The following is a 22,230-nucleotide window of genomic DNA, read 5'->3' as shown; positions in this document are numbered from 1 at the left end:
GACCCAGTATCAGGGATAGGGCAAAGGCACGCTGTGGAAGAGAGCCACAGATTAAGAAGAAGAAACACTCAGTGCATCGTGGGAAGATTTGTGCGAATAGCAGCGTCATTGAGTTGTGTTGCTAGATGCTTCCCTCTAGTGGGTGCTGTGAGCTCTCAGAGGGAAGTTCAGGTGAAAACAACAAACAGCTTTCACTGTAGTTATGAGAGTGACTTCAGAGCTCCAGGTTCTTATCAGCCGACTGCAGGCAGAAGGTCAACGCCTGTCTGCAATTCTACTGAAGCCAGAGTCTTCGCTTTAGGCCTCAGATATGACACGAAAAATCAGCTCTCGTAGCACGTGTCGACATCACGGAGTGTTTATCTGACAGCAGGCCATTATCTCTAAGTAGACGAGCTGTCACATGACAAGTCACATGAATGTCACATTATTCTGAGAAGAGCCGATTCAGAAAAGGAGAGCAGTGTGATTAAAAGTTTTTATTTATGTACAATAAGAAATTTCTGGCTCCCTGTCATGTGGAATGGCAGCGAGCATATTTACACATATTTACATGTCAGGGTTTTAAAAACAATCAATCCTGTTATAATTTTAATCTGACTTCAGAGCGAAACTCCAAAGCTTTTAACTGCAGTCTGTGGAAAGTTTGTTAGCAGGAGGTTTAATTATAAACTTGTAAAACTCACTTTTCTTAATATAAGAAACACACAAACAAATGTACAAGAGGACGTTAATGTGCGACACATACAGTCCGCATGGAAGGCAACATTTCATGTTATGACTCTGTGGATGTGCAATTTTCAACATAAACGGGATTTTAAAGTACAGAACGAGAGAGCAGAAGAAAGAACATCTAAAACTCATTAAAATGATCTGTTTTATCATTTTGAATATATGTAAGGTACATCCAGTTCATAAAGTAAACCTACAACTAAGAGGTAACGAATATGTTGACCCTCTGCTTGTGTTGAAAATGTCAAACTCATCTTTTCACATTGACTTGGTCAATTGAGCTTATCTCTCTGAGATAAAGTGCAGCATATAAAGGCCAGACAAACACTTCTACATGTGGAGGTTACAAAGTGAAATAGCTAAGTTATACATGAGATCTGTTTAAAAATCATTTAGCTGATCATATTCAGTATGAAACATTACGCACTGATGCCTACACATGACATCTATGTCAGTTTTACTCCTCATCACCGGACTTCCTTTCTTTTCCCTACAGATCACCAATCACATGCTAACAGTGCGCTACTGTGTAATAACACAATATTACTGTGCACATCACCTCCATACTGACCGTCTTTTTCACAGGAAGTTCAGACTTGCCCCAAAAACAAACCTCGGAGGAACGCACAGAGTTCTTTGGTAAATATGCAGCAAAGAAAAATTCAACTTCAGTAAAATCCTGACATCAAAATCATCATTTGTCTCCCGATGGCTTCGTCATGCTAACATTTATATTTCATTCAACTATTATACTACACATAACAAGAAGATACTTTCTGATTTGACCAATCATTGCAATTCACCTGAAACTGATCCAATTTAGAAAACTATAAAAATAGCTCCACACAAGCACTCTGCAGCACCAACACTAAAATCTTTAATCTCTGAATAACTAGAGCAGCATTGCGTAACATCGCTGGCCACCGGTGTGATAAAACTGTCTGTGTGACTGTGAGCTAAAGGTTTGATCAGATGACTTACACTGTCACCGGTCTCTCGTCTCAGAGACGCTGGGCTCTATTTGCTTTGTGCTCATTTTCCAAGTAACTCAGTGTGACTCCTTTAATTAGTAAAATGTGTCCTAAAGACCCCTGAAGAACCGCAGAGAGAGTTCATAGGTCAGGAACATGGTGGAGCTCATCGGGAAGCCTCGGATGGCGTTCACTGATGCTCCCCTAAAGAACACCTGAACATTGAAAAAAGAGAAAGTTGGAATTAAATATGTTAAACTGTCTACACGCATCTGTTATCCTTCCAGATCTTTGGTGCCGTGCTGACAGGAAACACGAGTGAAGGTGAACACAGCCCACAGACCGCAGTGTTACGTTGATTTTGCTTTGGGGACGCTGGCCTGTAGTAACCCGACTCACTGACCTCTGTTCACATCAACAGTCCAGTTTACTTTCTCAGAACCTGACCCCTCCCGATTTCTGGACACTGCGATAGCTTGTCTACAGTTTTCAACCTTTGACATCATGAACAGCACGGGTCGGACACACAGATGCAACATTTGCTCGTCTCAGGCCAGGACACCAGCCGTGTGGCAAATGCTGACCTGACATAACCCCACATAAGGTTTTCTGCAGCATGTAGCCCGTTTCATTTTATAAGAGGATATTTTTTACGACAAGGAGTTTCACTTTTTCATCCTGTGCAGGTCTTAGCAAAATTATTAGACCACCACCCAAAGTAAGGTTTGTTGCCACAGCTGCCCTAAACTAACAATACTGATAATTACTGCAGTTATCATATATCATAATATTATTTTTTTTTTAAATAGATATTCATAGGATTTCAGGGAAAACATGTTGACCCAAGCACACACAACATTCATTCAGGAAGCCCTGAGATCGGTACTACAGTGTCTCTGATGGACAAACTTTGTGCATCTTGGTTGAATTCTTCAGGCAGAAGCTTCAGTGTTCAAGCTGCGGTAACTTGTGTGCTCTGCTGGATCCTCAGATACAAAGCTCACATGGACACAGCTAAGTGTCCAAACACAGCGGGTAGCTGAGTTTGCATGGTGTTTTTGCTGTTTGTGTGGAGCCAGATCGAGGTGCTTAAAAACAGTGTTCTTATAGTTTTGGCTGGTTGAAGTCATTACTCACCTGTACTCCCTCTGTCTTGTAGCTGTGGATGATGCAGTGTAAAATTCCCTTGTACTTCCTCTGCAGCTGAGCATCAGCCTGCATTCGACTCTTTACCACGTCGGCTGGTGTGGCTGTGACCCAGGAAATGGACCCTGAGAAAGAGGAGAGAGCTCTGAACTTTCTGCTGATGTCATGGTGCAAGGACTCTAAACCAGGTGGAAGTCACATATGGAACCAAACAAGGACTAGAGCAAACACATAACAAAATCTCAGACTGTGAAAGTCTCCTCTGATACTGAGATTTTGTCATTTTTTTGTGTAGGACCAAAGATCACAGTTCAGCTTCTGGAACCTTTTAGGGAGTTTGCCATAAATGAGGATCTTTAAATGAGGATTACAGGGCTCAGCACAAACTTCACATGCTGCATTCAGGCGCTCCCTATAAAGTCTGTAATAGATTCACTCAGACAGCCAGCAGTAAAGAGGAAATGACTTGACATCAGCTGATACATGAGTTTTTAAGGGTCATTTAGACTTTAAGACGTACAGAACATAATTAAAACATTTACTGTAACTCATTGTTGAAGGTTTGGAGGAAAAATCATCAGGATATTGTCCGAGTTTTAGTTCAACTACGACAGATTCAGGCCTAATGGGAGGCTAAACATGGCAGCATTTCAGATTTATGCCGTCCAGCTGACTGAAGCTCTCGCGCTACATTTTTCACTCAGTCAGATGTTCACAGCTGGCTGGTCTGCATGTGGAGCCTGCTTTAACCTCTGAGACCAAACAACCCTGAAACTCCAGCCTATGGTCTTCACTCTTGACCCACAGCACACACAGAGCTCGCTCCCCTCCGACTCTATGCATCCGTTTGCACCAGCCAGAACTTGATTGGTCTCAGATGTGTTTGCTCATATTGATTTCTTGCCATTGCAGTTCTGTGGAACCTACAAATGAACAAAGATAAGGTCACATGTAGAGTCTTCGCCAGGTTAATAACAGCCCACGGACGTCATTCAGAGGCCGGTCAGACAAACAGAAACCACCCACAGCTCCGTCTGACCTGCTCGGATCAATACTGGTGTTTATGTACAGAGCAGAAGGTCTGGGACACAGCAGGACAATGATGTGTGTCAGCAGAGGAAAGTAAAGGAAAAATAAAGGTACTGAAAAAACAAAGCTACCTTTATGTCTGGATTTTATCCCCAAACCCTCTGAACCGAATAATAACAGTGACCTATTTACAGCCAAACTGTCGAAGGCAACGATTCTCCACATTTTTGAGGCCGTTCCAGTTCATACCTCGTTAACAGTGTGAACATTACAGCTTGAACCAAGTTTAAAAAGGACTTCATCACATTTTAGCCTCAGTGTCATGAATTGTTACAAAATAAGACACAACTGAACAGCTGCGACGTTTCATCAATAACTGAATCAGAGGAGCGAAGGCAAAGGTAATGTGCAACTTTAGTTTTTTTGGACACTGAATAGATGCTACAGTGACTTAATTATGTAAAAGTATTGATCAATAAGTATCAATAATAGCACTGATCTGACCCCAAACTCAAAATATCTCAGACTTTGTGTTTTCTGTCATTTTATATAAGAAAAGAAAACAGTGTCAGCTGTTGTTCTACAGTACAGTTTCATCTGAGTCTATCAGTTCATAAACCTGAAGAAAAAAAAACAAAAAAACAACAACTGTCAAGAATCGGCTTCTACAACGCTGATAGGATAGAAGGAAAAAAAACAAAAGGTAACATACTCAAAGATTTATCACTTAATGGAATTACTGGTTTGTCCGTGTTCTAGTCCCATCTGACAGACCCAGAGTGATTTCTGGCCATCGTTCAGAAGTTCTTGATTTCTTGCCAAATTCCTTGTAATTGGGGGTTACTGCTGGCTCTGGTTGTGCAACAGTTTGGTTTAATGCCGACTGGCATCAGCGGAAGCGTTTACTTATATCTTATTAATAATTAACTTTTATTATCGCTGTGAGGTTCTGCCAGTGTAACTGTAACTGATACAAGTAGAGAAATATAAAGAGGTTTTAGCAAAAAAAAAGAAAGAAGAAAACCTTATGATCTATTCGCTTTTATTCTCACATGTTCAGCTGACATCGACCCGCTCTGGTTCATTACTAACAGAAGGACAGCTCTGAAGAACAAGGTTATGTTAAGGTTAAGGCAGACACTTCAGGGTGTGTGAAGGTCTTAAAACATTTTCAAACGTGTCGGACTCTGAAATAAAACCTTAAATAAATGACAAAGGTTTTAATAGCAGGTTTAATTGTGCTCTGACTGTGCACCTAAGGCTCGTCTAATTCTTCTACCGCTGCAGCGCTGCCACATCACATCCAGTCCAGTCAGGCTCAAATTGAAACTGCCACTTTAATCAGAAACACGCACTTCATTACCCTCCATGTTAGCACTGACTCAACACGCTGCTCTTCAGGACAGCGTTGCCACGCCCCTCGTTAAAGGGTCAGAACTGCTGCATTGACATCACAGGTTAATGTTAGGACACACAGTAGCTAACAAAGTCGTCAGCTTCCTCCCAAAGACCCAGAATCAGCACTTTGAGTACGGCCAGCTGTCTGTTCACTCCTTTTCTCCTTTGTTGTTAATTTGGTGCACAGTGACCCATCATCCACCTCAGCGGGCTCAGCTGTGAGTGGACGAGGAAAGAACTTCCACAAATGTTTTCCTGTACATCTGACTCACAGGTCTGTGCCTACAAGCATAAATTAAACTGATGTCCAAAGTCACCAATAACTCAAACAACGCTAATGACACTGAAAATATCAGAGGAAACTTTGTTTTGGTGACATTTACCTGCCAGTCCTCCTGCCAGCCAGATGGAACATGGATGTAGGCTCGAAGTGTCGTCCGGCCTCAGCAGGTCGCAGAAGATGGCGTAAGGGATGAAGTAGAGCGTGTATCCAGGTACGTCCCTCAGAATCATGGCTCCGGCTCCTCTGTACAGCCCCTGGAGGCCCTCGGTCTGCAGGATGCTGCTGATGCAGTGGATGGGCCCTCGGTACAGCTGCTGCTGGCTGGGAATGCTGACGGAGCGCAGACGGATGTTGGTGCCATTCGACATGTTGCCCGCAAGGTGGAGGTTCTCTGTTTAAAAAACAAAAATATATGAGAGTGAAGTCAGTGAGCAGGTTAGTTAGGGATCTGCTTCATCCAGTTTGTTCTCCTCTCCGTGTCCTCGTCTCTGGGAACTTTAAGCAAAGGTGTTTCAACTTCAGGGGATTTTCAGTCTCAGCAGAACGTTTTTCAAACTTTTTTGTTTCTTTCTCACAGTCCAAAAACGTTGGTGTCTGAAACACAGGAAGGTGCTTGAGTCTTTCCATATCACGTGGAAAAGAACCAACCGACAAACACAATACCGTTAATATGTAGCAGTCCTTTTACATTAGAGTGAAATGACTTTCTGTTTTAGTGACGGTGATCATACCAAGTATCGGGCTCAGTAAGTCAGTCGTGCTAATTGCAGTACGTAATGCTGAGTTTACAGTGAAACGGTTTCCTGACCCTGGCTGAACTCGCTGACACTTTGCTCCATCATAAAAGAGTCAGCTCTATTCAAAGTCAAGTCCAAAGTATCACTGAGGAAGATAATGAAAGAAATGTGATTAATCCCAGTGACCGGTGGAAGAGGTATGAGCCTGCCAAACACTGTAAACATGTAGAAAGCTATAAATGTCTGACTGGAATCACTCTGTGCTCGGCTTTATTATTTTATTGTTTAACAGAAAGACGCGGGCCAGACATCACAAGACCAAGAAACAATATAACGACAGACTTTATATTCATGCAAGAAAGGGGTTCCTAACTGTGGAGAAAATTGACATTTAGTCCTTTAATCCATCATTCAAAGGTCCTAAAAATGCTACAAACACAGAAAAATTAGATTTTGTTAGAAAAGAAAATCTCTGTACACAATATGACAGCACACTTAAAGACCAGGACCCTCTACCAGCACTGCATTGGTGCATATGAGGGATAAAGAGTTAATAAGTAGAACTGAAGGGAAACTGTGTTCTTCTAATGGCTCAGCTCCTCAGATCTCGGTCTTAGATGAACAGTTACCTCTCTGGCAGCTGTTTATGGCCACTTTCATATTAAACGTTCTTTATTAATATTTACCATATGCTGCCAAACATCCTGATACACTTATAGATGCTGTAATGTTATTTTGTGTATCAGTGAATATCAGCATGTAGTTATGGAAAAGATGACACGAGCGGAAATGATTTCTGCAGCATGTTTTGATGTCTGTGTCATCAGGACATATTCATATTGAGTTCTGAGGCTATGTTACCGTGACACTCAGTCTAGATAAGTCTTGCTCCAATGTCTGGCCAATATATTCCTGATTTAGATAATAAATACACAGGGAGGTAAGCTATTTAAAAAAAAAGAAAAAAAGTAATCCTGCTGGCAACAATTCTGCAACCAGCTGGTGAAGTGTGACTATCAAAGACAGCAGCTCGGCGAGAACTTTGTATCCCCAAAAGTTCATGATGTGATAAGAAGGAAACATTGCAGAACAGAAGCTGGAGCTGTGTCAGCATTTCATGTATTAATGTCATCTGATGAACGCCACATGGCAGTTTGTGGCTGGCCAGTAATTAACGAGCAGAAAGGGCACAGCTTAACTCTCTTTGATGTGATCCTTAGTCAACTTGTTCTTTTTGAAATTTTAGAAAAGAATGAGCCGTTATTTGAGCTTCCTCTGACAGAGGTGTATTCTGGGACAAAGTTGTTACTATGCTGACAAGACTGCTGTTTATCTGGGCGTGTGCTGTCTAGGGGCCAAAATCTTAGAGAAGTTAAAAACAGCAAAACTTTTTTTTCAAGGCTAAAGAACAAAAACAAAAAGTCCCGACCTGAAAAAAGTGAACCCCACATTACCTGCTAGAACCATCTGCGTCTGCATTTGCAGTCTGATCTTAACCAAATCCACCGGAGCTCCCAGGCTCACGGACATCAGTCCGGTCAGCATGCTGGCCATGGTCAGGTCCAACATGCTGCAGGGATGCCGCCCGTCACCATAGCGATAATTGCTTATGAGTCTTTGAGTGTTACTGAAGAAGCCAAACACGGCCGAGTTGTAGACCGTGATGCTGGCCAGGGGGAAAGACATGCCCTTAAAGAATCCTGTGACCTGAAAAAGAGTCGAGAGGGAAGGAAGAAGGTCAGCACAACATGTGAAAAAACATACATATGCACGGGTAAAAGCAGGAAAAGTGTGGAGGGAACAGTAAAGAACTGTAAGTGAGGCGTTTACACTGATGACATGCACAGAATTAAATACGGGGTGCAGCTGCTTCCAAATAGTATGGAAACCTTTCCTCGGGCCAACCTGAGGAGGCGGTTACAGTCTGGGGAGACGTATGCTGGGAATAAAACATAGCTGAATAAATCATGTGACCTCTGAGAGCAGCAGGCCTGTGATTTGTAACGGACACACCGAAAACTTCTTATCATATGACACCCCAAAGAGATAAAACCGATAGATGCAGCTTAAATTCAACCTTTTGCACATATTTAGCCTCACCTAAATGTATTATTTTTCTGTAAAATAAGCTGCTATCATCACTCAGCTGGTTTAAGCTTTTCAGGGTGGTGGTAAACAAAAGGTCCAGTTTAAAGCATCCAGCTGGGAAACTGGGTCACAGGAGAAATAAAGCGACTGGGAGCTGTGGAAACAACTTAAAGCGACAGAATGACTGTGGATGTTTGCATATTGTGCAGTGCTGGCTCTGAGCTGAACGTGGTTTTAGGTCCAATCTATGATGAAATGATTAACTCGTTCTTAGATATGAGTGCTGTAGTTCTGATCAGGCACTGAAGGACCACATTTTGTGTCCAGATCTTATAAATCTGTCCTAACCCTGGCTCTGAGGGACTCTCACGTACTGACCGGAGTGGTGTGGAAAAAAACTGGGACAGATACAATACATCCAAGTTTCTGACTGCTGCCCAGCATTTGTACTGCCATAGCTTCAGCCAAGTGAAACACACAACAGAGCCAACAAAGCATTTGGTTAAATATACTGCAGGGTGATTATGATAGAAGAAAGCAAGGAAACCTAACTGTTTCAGTATGGTGGCTTTGTATCTGCAAACCTGCAAACAGCATACAATAGCCAGACGTGGTGACTAGCAGTGATCGTGTAAAATTAGAGATGCAGAAGCAGTTCCATGTAGCCCTCCTATCCTGAATACAGTCCAAACCCGGACACCAGCAGCCATGTAAACACCCTGAACCATCGTTACTTATCTTATCTGAGCCTTAGACCATAAACACATGAAAAGCATATTTTCAAAGCATGTCAGATAACTTATTACCGTTTATACTGTTTGGAGCGATGCAGAAATGGAGGAAAGAGAAGAAGTTTGAATGTTTACCGTTTCCTTCCTGTAGATGGTGAGGATGCAGTGCAGAGTGTTTTTGTAGCCCTTCCCTGCCTGGAGCCGAGTCTGAAACAGTGCCACTGACTTTATTTAAACAAGCAATTTCCATATGAGGAATAAATAAAGTTGATATGGGGTTTTTTTTCCCCCGAATGTGAAACATAGGTTTTCAGATTTCTTATTTTGGAGTTTGTTGGACAAAAATATTCAGGCTTTTCACCTTGGAGTCACTGCACACATCTCTGACTGAAGACAGTTCATAACACTCACAATGGTTTTAAGCACATTCAGATCATTTCTGATAAATGCTTCCTTCCTTAGCTGCTACACATACTAAATTCTTTTTGGCAAAAGAAATATGTGACATCAAAACATCGATTCAATTATGATTATAGGGAAGAAATGCTGAATTGACTCTGTGTGTCATACAAACACAGATCCTGATTTGTAGGATGGATAAGGACGTAAATAAAAAGGAATGGCCCAAAAGAATGTGCAACAGAGTGTATATGACTTGATGAGCTGCAGGCTTGTCCGTTTTTACAACAGCTACAACGCTACAGTACGCACACTGCAGTGACAAAGGTGGAGGAATGCTCCAGTAAAATGATTCCAGAGGTCTGACATACCTTTACTGTATCCAGCGGATGGCCAACGACCACACTGGAAGCTCCTGCAGCCAAAACAGAAAGAAAAGAGGAATGAAGCACAAAAATCTCAAGAGTTTTACTCATAACCAACATGCTGAAAGGCAACGCGTCTCAGCGAAAAACTAAAGCGTCTTAAACTGTTTTAACTGCAGGACATCAGACCTGCATATGTTTGCAGTCAGGGCTTAAAGTTTATTTCAAATGAGCACCCATCACAGGGGGGAATGCGAGCTACTGTGTGTGTGCATGCGTGGGTATCAAACACACACACAACATACATGCCACAGGATCTCGCTCAGTTGTTGCCCAGATAAAAACCAGGAGTGCATGGCCACAGAATTTCTGTTAGTATTCAGTGACTTCATAAAGTTACATGAAGTGCGGGGAAAACTGATACTGCATAGTACTGCAGTATTTTGTGTGGTGATATTGTATCGATGCAGGGACACCAAATATCAATAAAAAAAAAAACAAGAAGGCTTGCCGCACGCACCGCCATCGGGAAGCAGAGCAAACGTAACATTACATCAAAACCATCCACACAATGCTTGATGAAGCTACCTCATGATTATTCCACATTCTGTGACCAACTGCAGTGTGGAGACTAAATAATTACCCACAGCTTGAAGGTGTTGCACACTGAGCAAGACTTAGATCACATGGTGACGGCACAGGTGGGCCAATAGAAGAAAACCTTTCTGCAAACAGTCACAGTCTGACTGGATTTTTAAAGGTTTTTAAATACTGTCTAATTTATGAATGCAAACAGACTGACAGCTTGCTGCCACCAATCTGAAAGAGTCTTTATCATCGAGCACAACTTCAGGGGACTCGACTCAACTGGCTGCCAGCTGCTTGTATTCTGGTTATACTCCTATAGAACTGGAAGGTTGGTGGGCATATTGCAAATATTAAAAATCACAGTGATTTCATATTGAATTGTGGAGTGCTTTGTTAGCAGTGTAACCCTGCAAAATTTATATATTTTTTTAAAAAAAAACTTCAGTTCACCTTTGCTGTGAAGGCAGTGAAACACAAAGTGAAGCTGCAAATGAGGCCGCACACGTTTCTTAACATTTTATAACATTCAGGGAAATCTGTGAGATATTCTTTAAGGTCTATTTCTAGCTTTCTATTCTTCTTCTTTTTTTTAAATTTAAATTTAATTGCATTTTGCAAAGCAGCCAAAAAACGTGAATTCTTGGTGATGACAGAAAAATGCGATGCGCCCCTGGACACTGTAGTTTAAAATCAGATTAGAAGTCCTGCACTTGAACCAAACTTGTGGGGTCTTTCTGAGTTCATCATCGGCCTCCAAAAAGCTTTTATTGATAGGATCACTGCTACCGCTTCAGCTGAACATTTGGAGAAAAGAAGTAGGTCTACATAGATTTTCGGCATCAGCTCGTTGTGTAATCTTCTTTGTGACTGCAAAAGCTCCACGGCTGTGACTCTGACATCATAATAATGCAATGTCCAACTGGCAGCATGGCTTTACATTGCAAAATAAAGCTTATCAAAATTAATTAATAAGCTCAGAGACTGTCTTAGCTTTTCAGCTGGAGCTAATTCCCATCCAAACCAGACTTGCTGAATATTAACAATGTGAGGGTTTTTCTGTGTTTTGTAGCACAGCTGGGATTTAAAATATCACTATATGACAGCTTAAACAGATAATGTGTTTTTACAGGGCTTTATGTGCTTTTTTGTTTTTTATATGTCAGGTTTTAATTTGTTTTTCATCTTTTTATAATTTCAGTTTCATAGAATAATTAAAATAAAATCTGTGCCGTGCAGTTGCCCGCCCCCCAGAAAAGTTTGAACTCTTCTCTTCACTTGTTGATACTTTAATTAATCATCTGAGCTTTAAATATTTGAGTTTTATAAAAGTGTTATTAGTCGTACATATTTTGCGGGTTTCATATTTTCATTTGAAAATGGCTCACGACCAATAAGCAGACGTCATGCTGTCAGAGAAAAGACCTACCTCTGATTGTTTGTGCAACTAAAATGAAGCCTGACACAGCGCCCCTAGCGGCTAGCCCTGACACAGCTCGCATTAAGCTTGGAAAAAGCGAATTTTTGCCCTTAGAATAAAAACGTGCGCAGACTGAATCCTGTAGACTGACCGAGGGGAGAGAGCATTCAGCGAGCAGCTTTCCGAGTAAACGGAGGCGGTGAGCCTGCTCCTCACTGTGGGAACATGAGGGGTTCGGGTGGGGGTGGGAGTCTGCGCAGAGCCTCCATTGTTTATCTGGATGAGGATGCACGCGGAGCTCATGACCTTTTTTCCCCTGAAAAACGTGTTTTTACTGTACAACAACGGAGGATTGTGCGTGTCTGTGGAGCTCTGTGTGAAGCTCACTGGACCCAAACAAACGCGCTGTTGAGCCTCCCTCCACCTCCCACCCATGCCCTCTTCAGTTCGCCCCCACACACCCCATAAAGATCCACTGAAAACACGCATTGACGGAGTGTCTGACTGAGGAACTCACCTGCGATCCATCCTGCGATGAAATCATCCACGCGGAAACTTTTGGAGGTCTGCATCTTCCACTCGGAGCTGCTCTGCGCGCCCCACGCGAGTAAACTCACAGTCTGCGCGCTCTCCACGGGACAGAACACTTACTGCTGCCGGCTCCCGCTGATCATGTAACGGCCCAGACTTTTTTCACAAGAAGGGAAAAAACCGGCTTATAGAAGGTAACTCCGGGAGTTGTCACTAGCAACCAATCGGAGCAAAGCATGAATCTGCGAGGCCGTTCTGCTGGCCAATCAGGAGTGAGCTCTCCAAAGCAATGCGGCCTATAGAGAGGCCGGGATGGAAATGAGCCATGAGGAGGAAAGCTGAGCAGAAAAACAGATACCGCTACACACTTTGACCTTTCTCCTACTGAACTCTTCACTTCAGCCTGTCCAATCAGAGTAAAACTCTTAAAGAGCGTTCATCTTTATAGACCGACAAGAAAAAGTAACTTCCTGTATGTGCTGTAAAATGATCATCATGAATGTAATTAAAGCAGCTGTGCTTATATTGATCTTCTATACACTTCATATATGTGAATGGTGGAGTGTGATCAGTGACACAGCTGTGAAACAAAGCTGCATTCAAACAGACTGAGCTGGATAAAAATTGTCTGCTGATGGGAAAAGTTAAAAAAAATAATAATAAAGAGAACATGTTTTTGATGAAGATCTGATTTCTTTAAAAACGAGAAGGGTTACAACAGGGGTGGGGAATTCCAGCCCCCAAGGGCCGGTGTCGTGCAGGTTTTAGATCTCACCCTGGTTCAACACACCTGAATCAAATGATTAGTTCATTACAAGGCCTCTGGAGAACTTCAAGACATGTTGAGGAGGTAATTTAGCCATTTAAATGAGCGGTGCTGGATCAAGGACACATCTAAAATCTGCAGGACACCGGCCCTTGAAGCCTGGAGTTCCCCCACCCCTGGGTTACAAATTGAAGACTGCAGTTACACAAACTGCTTATGAATATCATTTCAGTTTTATTTTTGTGGCATCAACAACAGTCACCTCAATGAACTTTATACTATAAGGTAAGGATCCTCAAATCATATAACAATATATTGACCTCAAGAAGTCACATGATAGGGTGGGGCTAGGTTTCACAGCTGGCTCACCCGAAACCTTGGCTGATTGTGACCAGTGCTGGGGAGTAACGGAATACATATATGTTAGGTCTAATTGTTGAATGTTGCCATTGTGTTTCTTAAATTTGTACAGTCTTAGTTCAAGCAGTAGGATCAAAGCCATTCCTTTGATCCTAACCACCTCTAACCACTTTGTGCTGGGGGAGGTTTTATTGCAGATACATCCTATCTGGAAGATCTGCTTCTTTTGATGTAAACTTCCTGCGTTTACGACCCTTTGGTCAGCAGGAGGTAACACACACACACACACATTCTTACCTACATACAGAAGTTCACACATATACATATAATGCCTTAGAACAATGTGGGCGTTGCTTTGCTGTGTTTTGTGTGAACTGTCTCTCAATAAAAGGCAGCGAGAGGAGGCCGGATTTGGGGTCATTTTCGTGCTGGACACAGATGAGGCCTCCCTTGCGCAAGTAATCGATCGAACGCTGTTGCCTTGTTTTTCTTTCGTGATGAATAAGTCTCTAGAACTAGCGGGGTTTGTGGGAACAGACCCAACAATATACAGCTGTTACGTATTTAAAATACAAAATATGAGTAACTGTATTCCGTTACAGTTACCATTTAAAAGGGTGGTATTCGTGTTTTCCTCCGAAACAATAAGTTCCGTTGGAGCAGCCTTTCAACACATCTCTCTGTCTCTCGCTAGCAAATTTGACCCAGACAACAAAGTGAAGCTAGTTTTCAGCTACAACACGACGTATTAGCTTTACGGTTTTACGCCTTTACGGTTCGGAGCCGCGGACCTGTTTTATATACGCACGGAATAGTTTTCTATACAAGATCGCTGCAAAAAGTGCAGCCTTACCTAATGTCCACCCTACTGTCAATCAATCAATCAATCAATCTTTATTTATAAAGCAGTTTTCATACAAAACAAACTGTAGCACAAAGTGCTTTACATGGTTAAAAGCAGCCCACCCCACCCCACCCTCCCACTCATTCCCCGCACTCTCATTAACAGAAACGGTCATGGATACACACATTCCCCCCCCACACACACACACACACACACACACACACACACACACACACACACACACACTTAAAGAGTAAAATTGGGCTGGGTACGCATTAGCCAAGTGAGGAAACACTATCACAGGGAGCTGTATGCACCGGGAGCCGGTCACAGACCGCAGCCTCCAGGCTGGGCACACAGCAGGAGGGCGGCAAAGAAGCCCCCCAGCCAGGCTGAGAGGATCCACAGAGCCCCAGCAGCCACGGTCGATCACAGCCCCGGTGCAGAGAGCCCCCTCCGAGGAAACACTGGAGATATAACCTAATAAGAATATAAACAGGATAAAAAGATAAAATAAATAAGAGTGGGATACAATATAAATATAAGTATAAACAGAGTAAGAAGATAAAAAATGAATAAGAATACAATCAATAGATATTAGGTAAAACTAAATTAATAATATAAATAGAATAACAGGATAGAATAAATAAGCATAAAATAAATAAGCGTTAGTTAAAAGCTAAATTAAAAAGGTGGGTCTTGAGCCTGTTTTTAAAAACATGAACGTTCTCTGCGGCCCTGAGCTCCTCCGGCAGGCTGTTCCACAGTCGAGGACCATACCACTGAAAAGCTGCCTCTCCGTGAGTATGTGTCCTGACTTTAGGGACAATCAAAAGGCCAGTACCAGAGGACCTCAGGGTCCGTGAGGGTTCATATGGTAAAAGCAGATCTGAAAGATAAGAAGGCCCAAGACCATTAAGACATTTAAAAACCAATAAAAGAACTTTAAAATCGATCCTGAAACACACAGGGAACCAATGCAGCGATTGTAAAACCGGTGTAATGTGGGCCCGCCCTCTGGTCTTCGTCAGCACATGAGCTGCAGAGTTTTGCAAAAGTTGCAAAGGTGAAATATTCTTTTTGGGGAGACCAGAGAGCAGGGCATTACAATAATCAATGCGACTGGTAATAAAAGCATGCATCAGCATCTCCGTGTTGGCCCGAGAGAGAATAGGGCGGACTCTGGCTATATTTTTTAGATGATAAAATCCAATTTTGGTTACATGTTTAATATGTGGGATAAAACCAAGCTCAGAGTCAAGAATAACACCCAGGTTTTTCACTTGTAGTGAAGGACATAGTGAAAATGCCTGTAATTTAGACAGGAGTTTCTCTCTCTGAGCCTCAGGACCGAAGATTAAAACTTCAGTTTTGTCCTGGTTAAGCTGTAAAAAGTTTTCTGCCATCCAAGATTTTATATCTAGAATACAGTTAAAAAGGGCATCCATTGGTCTGGTGTCATCAGAAGACACGGAGATGTACAGCTGAGTGTCATCAGCGTAACTGTGGAAGTTCACTCCATGCCTCCTGATGACACCGCCAAGAGGGAGCATATACAAATTAAAAAGTACAGGGCCTAAAACCGACCCTTGGGGCACACCACATGTCATTTTATGGATCTTAGAGGAGCATGTATCCATACACACCATAAAAGTTCTGTCTGAGAGATAGGAAGTGAACCAGTTGTGTACAGCACCAGAGAGGCCCACCATGTGTTTCAATCTGTTTAAAAGTATAGCGTGGTCTACTGTATCAAAAGCTGCGCTTAGATCCAGTAGCACCAGGACTGTGAGCTTTTGGGAGTCCCAGTTACATCTAAGATCATTTAAAACCTTTAGGAGAGCGGTCTCTGTGCTGTGGTTCACCCGAAATCCAGACTGAAATATTTCTAGGATCTGTTTATCATTCAGAAAATCATTAATCTGAGTAAAAACAAGTTTTTCTAAAATTTTACTTAAAAATGGTAAGTTGGATACAGGTCTGTAATTATTAAAATCATTACAATCCAAATTGCTCTTCTTCAGAAGGGGCCTCACCACCGCCGTTTTAAAGTCAGCAGGGAAGACACCCAACTGAAGAGAGCAATTCATCATGTATAAAAGCTCAGCTTCAAAAAATCCATAAAGTGTTTTAAAAAGTGGAGAGGGGATTGGATCTAAAAGACATGTGGTGGGTCTCACTGTGGAGAAAACTTTCTTAAGGTTCTCAGCATTAACCAGGACAAAGCTGTCCAGTGTCTCCTCAGGTACAATCGAGCCCTCAGATGTGTTTAAAATCATAACATGAGAAGATAAAATATCACATCTGATGGTGTTGATTTTTCCCCTGAAGTGGTCTGCAAACTGCTCGCAGAGTGAGTCTGTGGGGGTTCTTTGGGAGCTGTTAAAATCAGGGTTAAATAAGTGATCTATGGTGGAGAAGAGGACCTTGGGATTATTTTTGTTATTACTGATTATTTTGGCGAAGTATGAATTTCTTGAATTCCTTAGTGTATTATTGTAAATTTTAAGTTGCTTGCAAAGTATTTGATAGTTGATTTCATTTTTATTTTTCCTCCATCTCCTTTCTGCTGCCCTGCAATTTCTTTTGAGTTTTTTGACTTCTTCGTTTCTCCAGGGTGATACATGTTTTACGTTAATCTTTTTGGTGGTGAGTGGAGCAACGGAGTCAAGGCTTTTCTTCAGTTTGAGGTTAAAATGATTAAAAATAAAATCACAGGGTGCAGGTAGAATCACAGGGGGGCATTCGTCTAAAACCCTGGTAAAATTTGCAGCCACTTCAGAGGTTAGATAGCGCCTCCTCACAGTTCGCACCGAGGTCTCCCGCTGAATAAAACCGGTGATGTTAAAAAACACACAGTAGTGGTCAGAGACAGCCAAGTCAACAACAGAGGACACACTGGTGGACAGCCCATGGGTGATGACCAGGTCCAGAGTGTGTCCTCTGTTGTGAGTCGGCTGCGTGACGTGCTGGGTAAAATCCATACAATGAAGAATGTTTAAGAATTCTTTTGATGTAGGGTCAGAAGGATTATCTATGTGCAGATTAAAATCACCGGTTAGAATTATCATGTTATATTTTGAATGTATGTTTGTTAAAAATTCTGAGAATTCCTTGATAAAAGCAGCACTGTCTTTAGGTGGTCTATAAACTGTGACAGATAAAACTGGAGGGCTGCTAAAAACAATAGCGTGGAATTCGAAAGTGGTAAAATGATCAAATAAAATTTGTTTGGTGGTGAGTGTGTTATTGGTTAAAGATGCAGTCCCACCACCTCTCTTACCACTTCTAAAGGAAAAAGAGAAATTAAAATTTGGTGGGGAGGCCTCAGTGAGAACAACTGGTGCATCCGAACCCAGCCATGTTTCAGTTAAAAATAAACAATCAAGTTTATTATCTAAAATTAAATCATTAATAATGAAAGACTTATTCAACAGAGAGCGGACATTTAAAAGTGCCATACTAATTGAGACTGGTGGATTTTTGACAGTAGAGTTCAATGAAGTCTGAGATTTTTGAAGAATAAATAATTTTATATTAAAATGTAAAAATCTAGTTGATATTTGTATGGCGAATAACCTTCAGTAAAAATAATAAATCACACAGCAATAGTACATTCATGTAGTTGTAAAAAGCATGATAATATATTAAGTAATCCAAAGTATTCAGAATACGTTACACTCACTGAGTAACGGAATACATTACAAAATACATTTTGGGGCATGTATTCTGCAATCTGTAGTGGAATACATTTTAAAAGTCACCTTCCCAACACTGATTGTGACCTACACCCGTTTTCACACCTTGGCTTGTGTGATTAGGTAAAGGATCAACAGGGGGTTCATGACCCCCTTGGGGGACACTACCCTAGGACTTAAATCTGGGACTCTCCACCATTTGACCTTAGAACTGAAGAAGCTTCTCGGATGAGAGACACTTTTCTTTCCAAGCTCTTTAGACAACAACACAGAGCTACTCAAAAGGTGCAATGCTGAATGCACAACGTATTAAAAAAAAGGACTTTATATCGCATAGGCCACAAAACAACTCAGTTCAGATAAAAGTGAAAATGTATTCAGCCCTGAAAATCTTAGAAATATGGTATCTAACCAGATGCTTAATCCAGATGATAGCTTGACCTCCAGTAACACTGTGAGAAACCTCAGAGTCCTTTCTGACCAGGATATGTCCTTCAATGCACATATTAAACAAATATGTAGGACCGCTTTCTTCCATTTGTGCGATGTCTCTGAAATGAGAAACATCCTGTGTCATAGTGATGCTGAAAAACTAGTTCATGCATTTAGTACTACTTTACAGTATTCCAGCATTTACATGATAATGGCCATCTCTGAATTGAGGAGGAGGGAAATCTTTCACCAACTTACAATGCTGCAATTATAGCCAGCTCTCTGTGAATGTTATTCATGGTTGCTAATCAATGGTCACAACAATTTGCATATTAATGACCATGAAACTTGACCTTTAGTCATGGTGCTGGTGTCAGCCGTTATACAGAAGCATTGTTTATAAGGTTGGGGAAACCTGCAGTCAGCTGAGACTGAAGAAATCACTCAGATGTTTCTTCCACTGAAAATCCAACATCCAGATGAGCAGAAACAACTTCCTGTATTGTAACTCACTGTTATAAGGTCGCTCCTAAAGTTCATTGAAAAATCTTCAGTTGGTCCAGAACACAGCACTGAGAGTACTAACTGGGACTAAAAAGAGAGAGCATATTTCTCCCATATTAGCTTCTTTTCATTGGTTCCTTGCTACATTCAGAACTGAGTTCAAAATCCTTCTCCTATAATTCAGAATCCTGAATTATCCTAACAGAGCTCTTCACTCTTGCACTGCAGGCTTACTTGTTGTTCCCAGAGTATTTAAAAGTAGAATGGGAGGGAGAGCCTTCAGTTTTCAGGCCCCTCTTCTGTGGAACCAGCTTCCAGTTTGGATTCAGGAGACATATACTATCTCTACTTTTAAGAATAGGCTTCAAACTTTCCTTTTTGATAGTTAGGGATGGATTATGTGAACTCTAACCACCTCTATGTTATGCAGCTTCAGGCTGCTGGGGGATCTCCTTTGGTTGCTCTTCTCTGTATCACTCCTACTGGAGATATATGGCAAAACTGCACGGCATTATAGTTGTGTCCTCTGTCTCCTGTAACTTTCTGCAGGTATCTCACGGCCCTTCAGCTGCATGGAAAAGGAAACTGTTCGTGTTGTAGAAGGTCTTTTTAAGTTAACTGAAGTTTAATTATTAGTTCCCGGGGCTTTTGTCCTTTGCTTTTGACCTTCCTTGTAATTATTAAGAAGGAAACAGGGTGGCAGCTCAGAATCATCTCCACTTTTCAGCTCACTGCTTTGGTGAAAAACAACATTTCAGGCACCAGATGTGAGTTACTGGGACAAAAGTGGAGCTTTGTTTCTATTTTACAACAGAGGCTGATATCAACGTTGTATCGATCCTTCTTATTTTGTCAAAATCCTGCAATATTTTTCAACAACAGCTGGAAATAAACTCGGACAACAAAAAAGAGATGTTAGATATTAAATATTCATATTCAACATGTGAAAACTTTGAACACAAAAACCAACAACAAATTGCTACAAAAACACATCAACTTCAGTCTGTCATAAAAATGTAAATTACTGAGGAAACATTCTTGTGCATTATACAAGTGTAACACTGAGCACAGCATTCATACTCTGTCCTTTAATTTAAGGATCCAAATGAGAAGACATCTAAACTTTATGTGCTTAAACTCTGTGCTGTGCTGGGAGTGAACACACAAATATAATTTAGCCTCAAAGAAAAAAGATAAAACAGAAACCAGCTGAAGGGAAACTGGATGTGAAGGGGTTAAATCATTTGTAAACACATGTACTCCCCCTGAAATCACATGACCATATGTCTTTGTGGTGAACACTCCCCCCTTTCCTCCTGCACCTCTACACGTGCTCCACCCTGCGATAAGACGCTGATGACAGAGACACAGCGCTTTCGTATTTCATGGAAAATTACCAGAAAACACAAGTGAGTCAAGTTTGACCGACAAAGGTTAAAAAAAAAAAACAACCAGCAAAGAGCAGCTCCTCTATTTCCCTCCTCCCCTGCAGCTTTCCCTGAAATGAAAAAACATACATGAGCTCAGTGCTGATCCATTAATGTTTATCTGTAAAAATAAAGGGAACATCATTTAGAAAATATTCCTAAAGTCGAGAAACTCAAAACAACAAGGCAACCATCCCGAGTAAGATTCTGATATATGCTGAAGTTATTATTGAGGCTTTTAATTTGACAGGATCTCAGATTTTTTTGGTTCGATTCCAGGAGGGAACTTAAAGTGGATAAACAGGCAGGGTCAGGGACTACATCCACTGTGATATCAGGGCCAAATAAAATATATAGATCTACCTGCTTGGGAAATAATAAGGAACAAGGAAGCAGCCAAGAGGCCCGTTGACTTATCCAAAAAATAAATAAAACAAAAATAAAACAGTGTGTTTGTGTCTCCTGTCACTCTTTTACTACAGATTGAGGCAAGCATTACATCATTTCACGTAAAAGTCAGTCTGAAAAACCCAAACATTTATCTCCAGGGTTGTATTATTAGGACAGATTTTGACACAATGACAGTTTTGGTTTGTTAACTTAGAAAAGTGAGTAAAATGAAAGACACTGCCCCAAGTGAGGGGAGAGGAGGGCTGAGAGAGAGCGAAGTGGCTGATTCTTTTATCCCACCCTTACATATGAACACAAGCTCTGGGTGGTGTCTGAATGAATGAGATAGGCAGACAGAAGTGTCAGAAAAGAGCTTCCTCAAAGGTGGGTGGGCTCAGCCTCAGGGCCCCATTATGGTTCCTTGTAAACAGCAGACATCAACATTTCTCTCTGAGGCCGTGGGTACCTGCTCATGAATGATGGGTGTCACTGCTCAGACAAACCTTCATATCAGCGCTGGTAGAGGAGAACTGTCCTCCAGGAAGTCGCATCTCCCAGCTGTTGCAGCAACGACTCGGCCTCTGTGTGGAAAAGTTTTAGGAATATCACCAACTACAAGCCTAAAACCCCCCACTCCACTGATGACTTGCTCTTGGCCAACACCCTTAACGACTTTTACTGCCGTTTTGACGAGCCATCAAGCAGCCTTCACACCTCCAACGGCCCCAACAATAGAGACACTTTGGACACTCATTCCCCCACCTCTCCCCCCTCCATAGAGCCATCACCACCATCAAAAACTTCACCTACAACACCTCCCTCCACACCCCACACCAAGGAGGATTTCACACCACCTTCTCCCACCACAACTCTTCATATTCATGAAGCAGATGTGAGGAAGCAGTTTAAGAGCCTGAATGCTCGAAAAGCTCCTGGCCCAGACGGTGTGTCTCCTGCCACCCTCAGACACTGTGCAAACGAGCTGGCCCCAGTGTTTTCTGGCATTTTCAACTCCTCACTGCAGGCATGTCATGTGCCTGCCTGCTTCAAGTCCTCTACTATAATCCCTGTCCCCAAGAAACCTAGGATCACTGGACTAAATGACTACAGACCTGTGGCTCTGACATCTGTGGTCATGAAGTCATTTGAGCGCCTGGTTCTCTCCTACCTCAAGACCCTCACGGCCCCCCTCCTGGACCCCCTGCAGTTTGCATACAGAGCCAACAGGTCTGTAGACGGCGCTATCAACATGGCTCTACACTTCATCCTGCAGCATCTGGAATCCCCAGGAACCTACGCCAGGATCCTGTTTGTGGACTTCAGCTCTGCCTTCAACACCATCCTTCCAGACCATCTCCAAGGCAAGCTTTCCCAGATGAATGTGCCTGATCCCA

The 22,230-nt window shown here is 42.0% G+C and overlaps 1 protein-coding gene across 1 annotated transcript; it reads right to left on the bottom strand.

The window, feature by feature from the left end:
• Positions 1-478: 478 nt before the first annotated feature.
• slc25a48 (solute carrier family 25 member 48) lies at positions 479-13,219 on the bottom strand. Its single transcript, XM_063492754.1, has 7 exons — positions 12,402-13,219; positions 9,886-9,929; positions 9,251-9,322; positions 7,751-8,003; positions 5,660-5,950; positions 2,841-2,974; positions 479-1,918 (listed from the first exon to the last, which is right to left on the bottom strand). The coding sequence occupies exons 1-7, from the start codon at positions 12,454-12,456 to the stop codon at positions 1,814-1,816; spliced, it is 954 nt and encodes a 317-aa protein (XP_063348824.1). The 5' UTR covers positions 12,457-13,219; the 3' UTR covers positions 479-1,813.
• Between the last annotated feature and the right edge of the window lie 9,011 nt (positions 13,220-22,230).

The sequence above is a fragment of the Pelmatolapia mariae genome, linkage group LG2, assembly GCF_036321145.2.
Source record: "Pelmatolapia mariae isolate MD_Pm_ZW linkage group LG2, Pm_UMD_F_2, whole genome shotgun sequence".
In the NCBI taxonomy this organism is placed as follows: domain Eukaryota; kingdom Metazoa; phylum Chordata; class Actinopteri; order Cichliformes; family Cichlidae; genus Pelmatolapia; species Pelmatolapia mariae.
This window is presented reverse-complemented; position numbering and strand designations above follow the sequence as displayed.